This window comes from Rutilus rutilus (assembly GCF_951802725.1).
Source record: "Rutilus rutilus genome assembly, chromosome: 13".
In the NCBI taxonomy this organism is placed as follows: Eukaryota; Metazoa; Chordata; class Actinopteri; order Cypriniformes; family Leuciscidae; genus Rutilus; species Rutilus rutilus.
In genome coordinates, this window is record NC_140218.1 from 14,010,284 (window position 1) to 14,023,539 (window position 13,256).

General features: G+C 36.9%; 2 protein-coding genes across 4 annotated transcripts; one reads left to right on the forward strand and one right to left on the reverse strand.

The window, feature by feature from the left end:
• Nucleotides 1-149: 149 nt before the first annotated feature.
• Nucleotides 150-9,139, reverse strand: ccnt1 (cyclin T1). 2 transcript variants are annotated; one of them, XM_084427269.1, is made up of 9 exons: nt 8,930-9,130; nt 7,755-7,836; nt 7,520-7,648; nt 5,852-5,912; nt 5,010-5,072; nt 4,850-4,895; nt 4,286-4,449; nt 3,865-3,935; nt 150-3,504 (listed from the first exon to the last, which is right to left on the reverse strand). In XM_084427269.1, exons 1-9 carry the CDS (start codon nt 9,097-9,099, stop codon nt 2,236-2,238), a joined length of 2,055 nt encoding a protein of 684 aa, XP_084283395.1. In that variant the 5' UTR covers nt 9,100-9,130; the 3' UTR covers nt 150-2,235. The 2 variants fall into 2 exon arrangements, with proteins under 2 accessions (XP_084283395.1, XP_084283394.1); XM_084427268.1 differs by having other exon boundaries at nt 4,850-5,072; nt 8,930-9,139.
• A 975-nt stretch (nt 9,140-10,114) lies between these two features.
• Nucleotides 10,115-12,516, forward strand: tmem18 (transmembrane protein 18). 2 transcript variants are annotated; one of them, XM_084427348.1, is made up of 6 exons: nt 10,115-10,296; nt 10,467-10,584; nt 11,683-11,737; nt 11,827-11,920; nt 12,040-12,154; nt 12,188-12,320. In XM_084427348.1, the coding sequence occupies exons 1-5, from the start codon at nt 10,204-10,206 to the stop codon at nt 12,136-12,138; spliced, it is 459 nt and encodes a 152-aa protein (XP_084283474.1). In that variant the 5' UTR covers nt 10,115-10,203; the 3' UTR covers nt 12,139-12,154; nt 12,188-12,320. The 2 variants fall into 2 exon arrangements, with proteins under 2 accessions (XP_084283474.1, XP_084283473.1); XM_084427347.1 differs by having other exon boundaries at nt 12,040-12,516.
• The last annotated feature ends 740 nt before the right edge of the window (nt 12,517-13,256 follow it).

Below are 13,256 nucleotides of genomic sequence, written 5' to 3' on the forward strand. Positions count from 1 at the left end.
GAATATATGCCAAAACTGTGACAGATCTATTTTAGCTTATAGTGTTACATTTAATTTCACAATATTCCTGAAATGTTCCTCATCATCAACAGGCACAATCAGGAAAAGGGTCAAAGTATGGAGGAATCCCTGCTAACATCTTAGTAAAAGAACGCAACATTTATTAAAGTAAAATTTACTCCGACAGTAGAAACTCAATTTCATGCTTCCATTTTTTTTTTTTTTTTTGTCTGTAAATTGATCAATGAAAGTCATGCCATTTAATCAGAGGAAAGTTACATAGACTGATCCATATAGTAATCTGCATTATTGTGCTATTAACTGCATACAAAAACATGATCAAGCAAGATATGAATATGGAGACAATATTGTTAAAGGTACAAAACGATTGGCTCAAAACATTTAAATCCCTAGCAGTTTTAATGTGCACTGTATAGCATTCATGCAAGATTTCATGAATCAGGATTGGATGGCTTATCACTGGAGAACACCAAAATGACCTTGATACGGTTATAATGCAGCTTTCACGCTGTGTCGTAATTACCGTAGTCTCGAAATGAGTTCTGTTCAGAGTCAGGTGGTACAAGTAAGAGCTCTCAGAAAGCTGTCATTTTGAGCTGAAATCTCGTAATTACGGTAATTACAACACGGCGTAAACGCACCTTAACGTCAAACAAAAATGGAGGTATTGCAACAAATAAACATGAACGGTCAGCATGCTCGCCATTCAATCTATAAGTGCTGATTTGAGTGTTTAAACTGAGACAGATATTAATATAAACCTAACAGACCATAAAATGGACGCCATATTTAAAGAGATAGTTCAACCAAAAATGAAGATATTTTGAAGAAGGTTGGGGATAAAAAAACAAAAACATACAGTGGACCCTATTGACTTTATACAGATAAAATATCTTCTTTTGTGTTCTACAGAAGAAAATCATAGTTTTGGCCGAGTAAATATAGATTTACTATAAAGAATATAGATTTTTGGGGGGGAGGGGATGAACGATCTCTTTAATATGATGTGAAAAAGGGTATGATGGACAAAAGTACCATCAGTTCAATGAGACTCAGTCATAAATGCAGACATGAATGAAGTTGCAGCAAAAAAGCAAACATTAGTTCAACTGAAAATTGGTGGAAAGATTATTTTTTTTATCAGATTGTACTTTTGTCCATCACAGATTCATATTCACTCGGTCACTGTAAGTCAGTTACATCATAGTATGACGAATAGCCTGCATCTAACACCATTTGGGTTTGTGTTATTAACAAACAGAAGTAAAAGATGAAACAAGTACAAGCTGGACATACTGTTGTGTATAGTGTATTATAAATGAGCATGATATTCTACAACCATTTAAAACAATGACTGCATCTGCCTCTGAATTGTAGGTTTACCAGACATACTTTCCCAAATTAGGCATATATCCTTGTTTTTGGGAAATTATTTTTAAAAATAATTTGTGTCAATTTTCAGTCATTTACAGAATACAAAGCTGAAAGTTACAAAAAAAAAAAAAAGGACCACAAATACTTACCAAACGAAATCAAAATGTTACTTCAGTTACTACTCGTATATTAGAAACATACATTTTGATGCAAATATTGGGGATTCGTATGTTCATTCTCAAAACATACATGACGTATCAATCAAGTAAATACAGACTGGGAAGCAGGTTACAACAGTATAAAAATAAAATCCAGATATCACCTGATGCATTCAAGCAACGACTGCTAATAACTATGGTTTTAAAAGGCTAATAATAAATACCATAATCAATAAAAAAGACACATATATTGTTAGCAAGACTTAAATCCATACATAAACCAAAAACATTTTCCTTTTTGCATTCAAGGTTACACTTTTTAAAGAGGACAATGGGTCCCTCTCATTCAGTAATACATACCCTTAATTCCATTATGTTTTTCTGTTAGCGCTGATATAAAACTGAGTGACATCAAAAATAGTATGTACAATTTTTTTTTCAATAAATAACATTTTTTGCAATATTTTGTTCTATTTTAACATTATTGCCACAGATGGGTGTTGTGAACACACTCGCTCGCACACAACCGCACAAAACGATACAGGTACATTTTTGCCTTACATTACTCCGCTGTCAAACTCAACATCACAGAAAGTTAGACGCACAAAAGGAACCCAGGACTCCCAAAGACGACTGATCTGATCAGTGTATGTGGACGGATGAATGGTGGGGATGAAGGGGTTTATTTGGGCAAGGGTGGCAGAGGCGGAGGTGGTTCTGAGGGTAAAGGTGGCGGCTGGGTTCCTCCGCGAGCGCTACTGCTATACCGGTACTCTCCGTACTGAGAGCGATAGTCAAATATCTGAGGTTGCGCCGGCTGCACCCCTTGCGCGCTGAGCAGCGAGTTCAACATATCAAATGTGTCCTGATACTCGTTGGACTGGCCGCCCGTATTGTGGCCGTTCGTGTCGGCTTTGTCCGCCTTGGAGTGCGAATAGTTTCCCTGATGGTGCGAGAGGCTCAGGATGTCAGACCCGTGACCCATCGCGTGGGACGGCACTCCGGAAAGCGTCGGCAACTGAAATGAGTTTCTGGACGATTTGCTGACTTTCGAGGGGTGGGTGCCAGTGGAAGGATCTGGCAAGTGGGTCCTTTTTCGAGACGACGATGACGAAGAGCTCGTTCGCACAGAGTCACCAGGGACCTTTTTGCTACTTCCTGAGGTGCCGGCAGAACTTGAGTGTTTTTGTGCTGAGGATGAGGAAGACGATGCAGATAAAGAGCCGGTGGTGGAAGAGGAGGAGTGGTGGTGGTGATGGTGATGATGGTGGTGGTGGTTGGACCGATCTCTGTGCTTCTCGCGACTTTTCCCGTCTTCCCCGGACCCACTTCGCCTTTCTGGAACCCGAATCCGCACTTTAATGTCCTGCTCGGATCCACGACTGCTGCTACTGCTGCTGTGGCCCCCGCTGCTGTGCCCCCCGCCGTCTGATTGGCCCCGCACGGGGAAGCGCGTCTTTAAGGAACTGCGTTCTCGCTCATCCAGTGGGATCTTGAGGACGATAGGTGAGGGGTTGCTCAGATCTGAGGAACTAGAGCTCTGCTGCTGCTGGTGGTGATGGTGCTTCTCTTTCCTCTGCTGGTTCATGAGGGCCTGTGCGGCAGTGGCGTATCCCTGTTTCACACTTGCCTCCATGTTCACCAAATTCCGCTTCTGCGCCGCCAGTTCATCCGCGTGCTTGGCCCGATACTCACTCAGAGAGACTTTAGCAGGCGCGTGGAGTTCGTTAGCAGTGGGCTGCTCCTTGCCAGAAGGCTGCCAGTGTTGGGATGAGGCTGCAGTGCTGGGATCATCTGCTGAGGAGTCCATGGAAGAACCGGAGGGAGGGGCGGAGAGGCTCATCAGTCCCGCCAACGTGCTGTCAGACGATGCCATGGAGATCATGTTCATAATGGCTTCAGACTGATCACCGTCTTGCACCTTTGATTTCTTGGCAGTTTGACCTGCAGCCTGAAGCACAAGTTAAAGAAACAAAAAAAAGATTATGAGGATGCAATTTGGATGGTCAGAACACAGTACCATTCAAACGTTTGGGGTTAGTAAGATTTTTTTTTTTTTTTTTTTTTAAGAAATTAATACTTTCATTACGCAAGAATGCATTAAATCAATCAGTGAATTTTACATTTATGTTACAAAAGTTTTTCTATTTCAAATAAATGCTGTTCTTTTGAACTTTCTATTCTTTAAAGAATTCATGTATAACTTTGATGAAAGGTTTTGATCCACTTCAAATGTTGACTACTGTACTTTGTGAGCACACAGTATTTGCAGTTATCCAGATATAATTAAAATGGAGGCAAACTGACTTACCTTCCAGTTTCTTATGCGTTTTAAGCGGCTGGGCGTCTTCTCCAAGATCTGCAGGAACTCATGAGTGAGCTCTGTGAAATCATTGTCAAAAATATTTAGGGCAAGTTGGGGCAAAATCACACATTACTTGAGAAATTATTTAAATGGCTATATCGTTTCTTGTCCCGGCTAAAACCCCCAAATTTTGTCCAATGTTACACTGAAGGTCTTCCAATGGTTACTTCCTAAAAATCGTAGTAAAACTGCCTATAAATGTAAACTGAACTAAATAAACTACAATACATTCATTAATTAAACACTGAACAGAGAAGTAATCACATACTTTTCCAGATCTCTAGAATTAAACTTACTCTCTATTAAAAAGACAACCATTTCAAAAGAAAATCACTTGAAAAGACACACAACAGCTACATTTACATACCATCCAACAGCTCAAGGGTCACTGTGGGGTCAACATACTCCCACCAGTGTTTGCCGTCTGTGGAAACCGGAATCTCCCAGTTGGACCATTTACAGGCCAAATGAATACAAACACAAGCTACAATGGGCGGACTGTACTGAAGGCAGAATGTAGTCAAGTGGAGACTGCAGCAATGAGATCACCCAGAGATACCAAAAACACAGGAGAAGAAAAATATTTGTTAGAAACCATTTATTGCTATTGTTGAACTATAGTAATGCATACATAAACTACCGTTCAAAAGTCTGGGGTCAGTACTATTTTTTTTTTAAGAAATTATTACATTTGTAATCAAGGACACATTAAATTAATCACAAGTGACATATATATACTGTTACAAATTATTTGTATTTCAAATAAATAAATCAAATAAAAACTCAAGTTGACATTATTTCCAGATTCATTCATCATACTTGGATTAAAGATTGATGTAACTGTAACCTCACATAGTTCTGGTAGTGTACACAGAGAAAACTTCTACACAAGTAAGGTATCTTCTACATAAGTAATGCTATCTGAACATACCTGTTTGTTGCCATGAAATATGAGGTTTGAGCCAAATCCTTACTCGCTGGAACAAAAGGAAAGCTCGTGATCAGATGTGAAATCTGTGAGCTTGGTGGGCTAGAAGTACTCATTACCGAGCAATACGAAGGACAGTTTACAGTGAGCAGCTGGTTCTCACCTCGCACAAGCTGTGTACACTTGACAACATGTGTATGAGGATGATCAATGGTGATCTCAAAAGCTGAAGGGAAGAGAGGAGATGAGAGAGAGAGAGAGAGAGACAGACTTTTAGTTTTTCATTTGTACTGCAGTGAAGTGCTTTGACTCTTCATATAGGTGAAGTCCCCCACACACAATATACACGATGAGTGAGTGAATCACAAACATGGGGCTTCCTGTGCTTGACTGGTGAGATATCTTTGAGCCAAGCTCCTTGCAAGTGGCCTGTGGGGCGATTTGGTTATAGTCAAAGTTTTCAAAACAAATTACCATTATGGGCACAAGAACAGAATTTTCCAAAGCGGAGGACTGCAAAGCAGGACACAGACGACGGTTTACACCAGGGTTATCACGATAAACAAATGTCAGTAGTTGATACCATTACCAGTGAAATATCCTGATTTAATATGCTATAAAATTAATATGCTTTTACACAAATTCTTTTACTAAAAATTCAAGCATTCAAGACGACTGAAGTTGGTACTGCAAAAAGATGGGTACATTTACATGTTTTTTTTTATTTAGAACCAGTACTTTTGACATCCCTACTGTACTCCAGATTAAAATAGGCTCAGCATACAAAATCGATAGCATCGTAAACCACAAACAGGAAGGGTGCATTGCCAGACTGACATGGAAATAGAAATGGAAAAGGTGAGAGTAGTAATGACTCTTAATTAGGAGATAGTGACAGTCCTGTTGACCCCTGGGAATTAGCAGTGAATGAGAATAAATGTGGTTATTTGGTACATCTCTCTAGTATGGTGATTCACTGACCCATTCTTGCCCTTCCAAACTTACCCAGGGTCTGGAGTATAATGCTCTCAAGAATGACCAGGTCTTGGGCTTGTTGCAGGTATGTCTGAGATTGAGAGGACAGGCAGGTTACTCACATGTTCTCTTGGTCATGGACTACACGTTTACTCGCTCTCGTCAAATTAAGATGCCCCCTTTTTTTTGCGTCAAGCCAATCGGCACCTTATTATACAAGCTATGCCCCTTCAATTCATCAACATATGACAGTGAGAGGCATATGAATAATACTAACACAACAGATAAAGACTGAAGAAAGAAGATTATTCATATCCAACCTAAGAGAAAAAATGTTTTAGATAATTTTGATTCAAAATGAAAATATAGAAATACGAAAACTGTGGCTTGCACAACCTGTTGAGAAGAAAAGTAATGTTATGTCTGATGCTGTGGTTCTGCGATTAAATTTCACATTTGATACTAGGGCTGGGTATTGACACAAATTTCACGATTCGTTTTCGATTCACAAGCTTGCAATTCTATTCTGATTTCAATTCGATATCGATCAAGTATATAATATTAAAGGTTACAATTTCAATTTGTATAGGCTACATTAGACAAAAGGAAGTTTTCATAATAATAATGTTATAATAATAACTTTTTAATGACATAATTGTTTCTACTCATTTTTTGAAATATACAAATTTAAATGGTGGCTGTCATAAAAACATAACGGATTCAAATATCCATTAACAAAACTTAAATACAAAATACAATGAATATGCAATATAGTGCATATATTTAGCAAAATGCTGCTCTCTGGAGTACATTCTTGTAGAAGACTAACGAGTTAATGGACATTGAATGTTTTTCCGAGGTAAATGTAACATTACATGATATATTGTTTACAAGCTGTTTTAATGACGTATTTCTGCTGTTGAAACACTGATTAAGCGATTAACATGAGACATGAAGCGGATTTTGGTAAGCTGTACTGTATCTTTCAGGCATACCTTCTGATGTTCATTCATGATTATTTGCTTGAACTAGTAGTAATGTGGAAGAAATGGTCAGTTGAACTGAGCTGCACTATAGCGATCTGTCACACCACATTCATGAGCGGAAAAAAACATATTTATTGTTTGAATTTCATAATTAAATTGACATAATTTGAAGGCTGAGACTCTGTTTTATATCAAAGCGCAAAGCTTATTGTGATTTATTGGATGGGAGGCACGCTGCAAAGTTTTGTTCATTCATCAACTGAAAACGAGAATCACTTAAAATCGAGAAATCTATATTTTTAACCCAGCCCTATTTGATAAAAACGATCATTGATCTGATATGAGTTAAAAAGCTGGTAAAGAATTTTTGTCAAGCTAAATAGTTAGGGGGAAAAACATAGTTCATTTTACAAGAAAGATGGCTATAAAAAAACAAAACTGAAAATCCACCATTCATCAAGGACTCTGAAAAATGAAAAAAAAAGAAGTTTTTTAAAGTGTTTCACTCAAAAAAGGGAAAATTCCGTTATTTTCATTTTGGGTGAAATATTCCTTTAAAAAAATGTTGCTGCAAACGAAATTATTGCAGTGAAAATTGTTGCTGTAAAATAACTTACTTGCTAATAAGTTACATTTAAACAGAGCAAGTACATTGAACCAATGACTCATAGACAGTTGAAAGAAATCTGACATAAATTCTATCATTACTTACATCACTCCTGGTGTCTGGAGACGGGTCCTGAGGATTGAGACACGCATGGGTCACCTTAATCACATGCTCCAGCTTGCGGGGCTGTTCTTCCACCTTCGCAGCTAAAAAGAGAGCTGCAGGAGCAATCACCTGTGCAAAACATGACATTTACAAAGAGGTTAGATTCCTGTCCAATCCAGCCAGCAGTTTCATATGAACGTTTAGCAAAAAGCTTGTCGAAGGATAAGGCACACACATTTCGGTGGAAGCGGGTGAAGGACTGGATCATGTAGAACCGGTGCATATACACAATGGCAGTGTTAATTGTAAGTTGTGACCTGATCGTCCAAAGTTAAGGATGGCATTGACATTAAAAGCAATTAGTCACCATGAAATCAAAATTAAAAATCATTATGGAATATTGCATTTATTGTAATTTATTTATCTGTGCACATTTTTTTTTTATTCATGTACCCTACCCTTGTAATGTTTCATCAAAATAGCTTCACCTCCCTCTTATAGCAAGATCTCTTCTCTGATGACGATTTTATTGGCGCGAGGGCGGGGCAACCTGTCACTCACATGATATCACAGCAATACCAAACCACAACCATCCAATCAAGTACCAATCTACATCTTTTCTTGTTCGAGAAGCCGTTTCGCATGGACAAGACTACTGTAACTTCAGTTTCATGTCGAAACTGCATTACTGTTCATATCAACAAACTCAGAATTTCAACAGGGTCATAACCACCATATTTAGAATGACACGTCCGCCCCAAAGTGGTATGGGCTTGTCATTCACATTCAATTCTTGTATTTTAATTAATTAGAGCAACAATCATTTATATTTGTCAATATTCAAATGCAGAGAGTGAAAACACCCACTCCTGAAAAAAAACAAAAAAACTGAATTGAACTGCTCTCCATTAATTTAAGGAACATAATTAACCTAAAAATAAATCTGGACAACTCATAATCTTTCCCCAATTACTATATGTTCTGTTACTGTATCAGACAGGGCAAATCTCTCCCCGACAGGATATGTTTAATTGCAATACTAACAGACATACTCTGGAATGGCATAAACAACATTTAAGTCTACAACTGGAGTGTAAACAAATGGTATAATGAAGAAAATAGTGGAAACCGGAGGGTGGGAAAAGCAATGACACCGGCTGCGCTATTGTTCAGTAGGAGAGACACCTCAAGCTAGGCCCTGAGGCCTAAACTAACCCCCAAAAAACACAAAACTGGGACATAATTCGTTTATTCCAATAGCCTTAATTCACACGTTTCACAATACAAAAGGCGTGTTTACTGGTAGACCTGTTTCAGGTCATTATAACGTTGAAACTCAACGCTACACAAGCCGCCCAAACCGGCGTCAGCAGATGCCGAGAACGACGCCTCACAAACTGAAAAAGATACACGTTGAGCCGCTGTCCCATGTCCTGCAGCAGGTTAGCAGCTTGCTGTCGGTACGAGAGCTCTTTGTCGGGATCAAGTCCCGCTCGGCGAGATGGGCTGTTTTCGATTTGTTCGCGCGTGAAGTACCATTTATTGTTATTTAGCGAAGGCGAAGGGAACGTAGCCGCCATTACTGAGAAGGACAATGTTTTAAAATCTCTCTGCGTCACAGGAAGCGCGTCATCGCTGGCTGGAATGCGACAAACCTGAACCAAAAATCCGAAACCTGAACCAAACTTTATTTATACCCTAAATTCAGGAATAAATTATAAGTAATACTACCACTAGCAATAATAAAATAGTTCCTGACCAGTTTAGTAGGTATTTGCAATGGCCATTACAATAAACAGTTGAACCATCCAGATGTAAGGATATGTTATTTCAAGAAAACTTAAATATAAATTATAGATTAATGCTAAATAATTTAGTTTCAAGTTGATTTTAACAAATCAAGTGCTTTTCTTAAAGAAAAGAAAAGAAAAAATATTCAACGCCAAGGGATAAAATTATTGCAGATAATAAGAGAGTGTAAAAAGTTATTATCTTTTTTAAAACTAGATTAAAAAAAATTAAATAGGAAATAACGATAAACCAACCAACTTTAAAGAAAATATACAGAAGTGATAATTAAATTAATTAAATGCATTTTTATTATTATTAAATACTACAAACTGGGAGACTTAAATCTATATTTGTGTATAAAATGCTTCGCCAAATATTATTTAAAAAAGTAATAAAAAACTGAATCATAAACGGGGTCATCATCATGCACACTAGCTATAGTTCTCTTTGACATTAAATTGTAACATCTGCTTTTTTTTATACATATGATAATCATATACATTCTTACCGTTTGATATCTTATTTTATTGTCATAAGTAGGCTTGCCATGTCGCCCAGCTGTTTGCAAAATAAAGGTTTGCAGAGAACTTTTATTTTGACATCCGTTCCTACATATCTTCTTTTTCTTCGTTTTAAATCGATGCGGGAATTTAAAGGCATTCTCTGTTATTTCAATATAAAAATGTAGAAAACCCGTATTTGAAAATAAATATTTAATATTTAATGTTACTGTCTGTGAATAAACTGCTCTTAGTCTTAGCGTCAACTACATGTTTAAGAAGCGTAATAGCGCCATCCATTGGTGAGCTTCAGGTTGTGTCGCGAGAGAAAGAAAGTGACGAATGCGGAAGTGTTTATGTTGTATGTGGTTTAGTGGAGTGTAGTCAAACAAAATGACCGAGTCCAAAGCTAAAAATATCAGCGCCATTCCAATCGATGGATTCAGCAATGTTCGCGTCACATCATTGTGGAGCTTTCTACAGTCTGTAAGTTTACAGCAACATTTGATTCTCTTTGGCATAAAGCTAATCCAGAGTTTTTGTTTTGTCGCTATTTTTCAGTACATCCGAGGTCACGTGGTCCGAATGAAATAAAGAAAACGATTTATTACTAAAAGAACTAGTAATAATAATCATCATGTAAACTTTTTTTCCAGGTTGACTGGACTGAGTCCTGGCTGATTTGTCTGCTGGCCTTCCATGTCTTCTGTTTTGCTTTCACCATCCTGTCCTGCAAATACTACCGCCTTCAGATCTGTCATTTTCTCTTGATGGGTGAGTTTCAGCAATAATTAAAGTGTTAAAGGTAAGGGTAAGGGTAAATGTATTAAATTATAGTGAAATACAAAATTACATTTCCGAAAAATTAACTGCTCATTTGTGAATGTTATGCGGTTAGATTGGGAAAGGACCCTAAACATAATTTATATTTATTTAATTATATTAAATACATAATTATACATTTATCTCACCATATATATATGTGCAGAAATGCTGTCAAATCGACACATGTATCAGGGTTTTTCCTGGGTCAAAATTGGACTTACCACTGGATTTCATAGCTTTGTAAGATAAAATCCTTCTTTGCTAGACCTAATAATTATTTTGGTATATAATCACATTGTCATATAAATAACCTGTACTATACTGTAGTTTATTAAGGTTAAATCTTGCTAACCACTCTTACTAAAAAAAATGGGTTAAGCACAATTACATTCTCATTTAAGAGGTGTTTAGGAGGAGTAAATGTGGTTATTTTTTTTAGTTAATGTATTAGGCTGACTAACATGAACCATGAGCATCAGTAACATTTGTTACTGTATTAACTAATACAACTTTTGATTTCAATAATGTAGGCTACTAGTAAATGATGAAATTAACATTAATAAAGATTAATAAATGCTGTAGAAGTGCAGTTTATTAATAGTTAATGTTAACTAGAGTTTAATAAATTTAACTTTATTGTAAAGTGTTACTCATTTGTTATACACCGATTCAGACGTCTCGTGAGTTCAGTGTTGTACAGATCGTTTTTTTTTTATTGAAAGTGTTTTTAATGTCAGCTGAATATGCGGAACGCTTTTCAGAGACGATAAGGCAACGTTTTTTTTTTTTTTAGCACAATTCACACCTAGCGGAAATTCAGGAAAAAAATCTCCGAATGGTCCACGTGAAACTTCGGTCTTCCGATCTTTCACCATTGTGTCAATTCTCAATTGATTTTCGCCCTGTCACAAGCGCAGCAATCACTCACCGATCAAATAAGGCTTTGGCGGGACACATTTTATATATATATATATATATATATATATATAATAGGCACTTTAGATTGTGTTGTGATCAACAGATAACATAGTAGTTCATGTTTTGCAGTCTCAATGGTTTACAGTGCAGAATATCTGAATGAGTTGGCAGCGATGAATTGGAGGTAGGTAATTATACACCCACCACAACCCACCGACATAATGTTATGTATTTTGTTCTTATATACTGAATGTGTCTGTATTTTGTTTTTAGGTCTTTTTCAAAGTTCCAATACTTCGATTCAAAAGGAATGTTCATATCACTAGTGTACTCTGTCCCGCTCTTGCTCAACACAGTTATTATTGTGGTAATGTTTTCCTTCAAGAATATTCTTCTTCATATATAATACTACAATATGCATCTCATCTAATTATGTTTACAAAGTATGTTTAAGATTTTGATTTAAACTCATTCTCTGTGTTTTAGGCTGTGTGGGTATGGAGGACCTTCTCAACCATGACAGAATTGAAGATTCTGCAGTTAAAGAGAAAAGCTGCCAGGGAGAACCACAAGAAAACCCAATAAAAGACATGAACACGATGTGCACCATTTGCTAATGTTATAATGTCCAGAGGTGGAGAGCACACATGGTTTTAGTATGAGGTGAAAACAAAAAGTTGCGGTGAAGGTTCTTAAGTGTTGATTTCAGATTTACTGATGGACTCCACCTACTAGCAAACGTTCCATGGCACATGTTCTTATCCAAAACCTATTGGACAAAGCCATCAACTGTATTATGCAACTGCTTTGTGTACATAAAAAATAGACCATTCCAGAGTTTGCTTTTGCTTATTTGTTTATTGTTACCATTGAATGGTTTCTCTAAAACTCCCTGTTATCGAGTGCCGGACATGTAAATTGTGTATTTATGGGAATAAACTGAATGTTGTTTTTTTATAGATATCATTGTGTTTGTTTTTGAATGTTACCACTACATCAGATGCACAAATCCAAACGTCTGAGACCACATTGAAAATTCTCGAAATAAACAGTTTTAGAATTTATATTATCCATAATATATGTAAAAACATGAACACTTATATTTTTAATGGTCATACTTATTCATTTAAATAACCTTGTTAACTTTCACTTAAACTATTATGTTAATTATATGATTTGCAATTTTAAAAAGTATTAAATTAGTAAATATATATATATATATATATATATATATTTTTTTTTATTAATGGTCTCAGTGAAGTATCTTCCTTTAACCAGTAGAGGGGGCAGTACACCAATTCCCCAGGGCAAGTGTGGGTATCTGCAGGTTAGAGTAATAAGTGTGACGAAAGATGGGCGTGTGCAAAAGGTCTTTACAATTGGTCGCAAAAGCTGCCTGTAAGGGGGTGTGTGGTAGGGTTAGGGTTTTATTAGCATTTCACCAACAACAGTTAAAACTACATATTCACATCTTCCCTTCATCTTCCCACCTTTTCTCTTCCTCTCCAGGGCGACAATGGATGGCTGTAAAATCTGTTACATTTTTCAAATCCTAGATAAATGATGCATCTTTAATACCACATACTTAATGCTGACTGGTGGATCAGGGATGTCAGCATGAAACATGTTGCAATAGTCTTTTCTTCCATGATGTGATGTACAGACCCTTTCCAAAAAATTAGAATATCATGGAAAAGTTTATT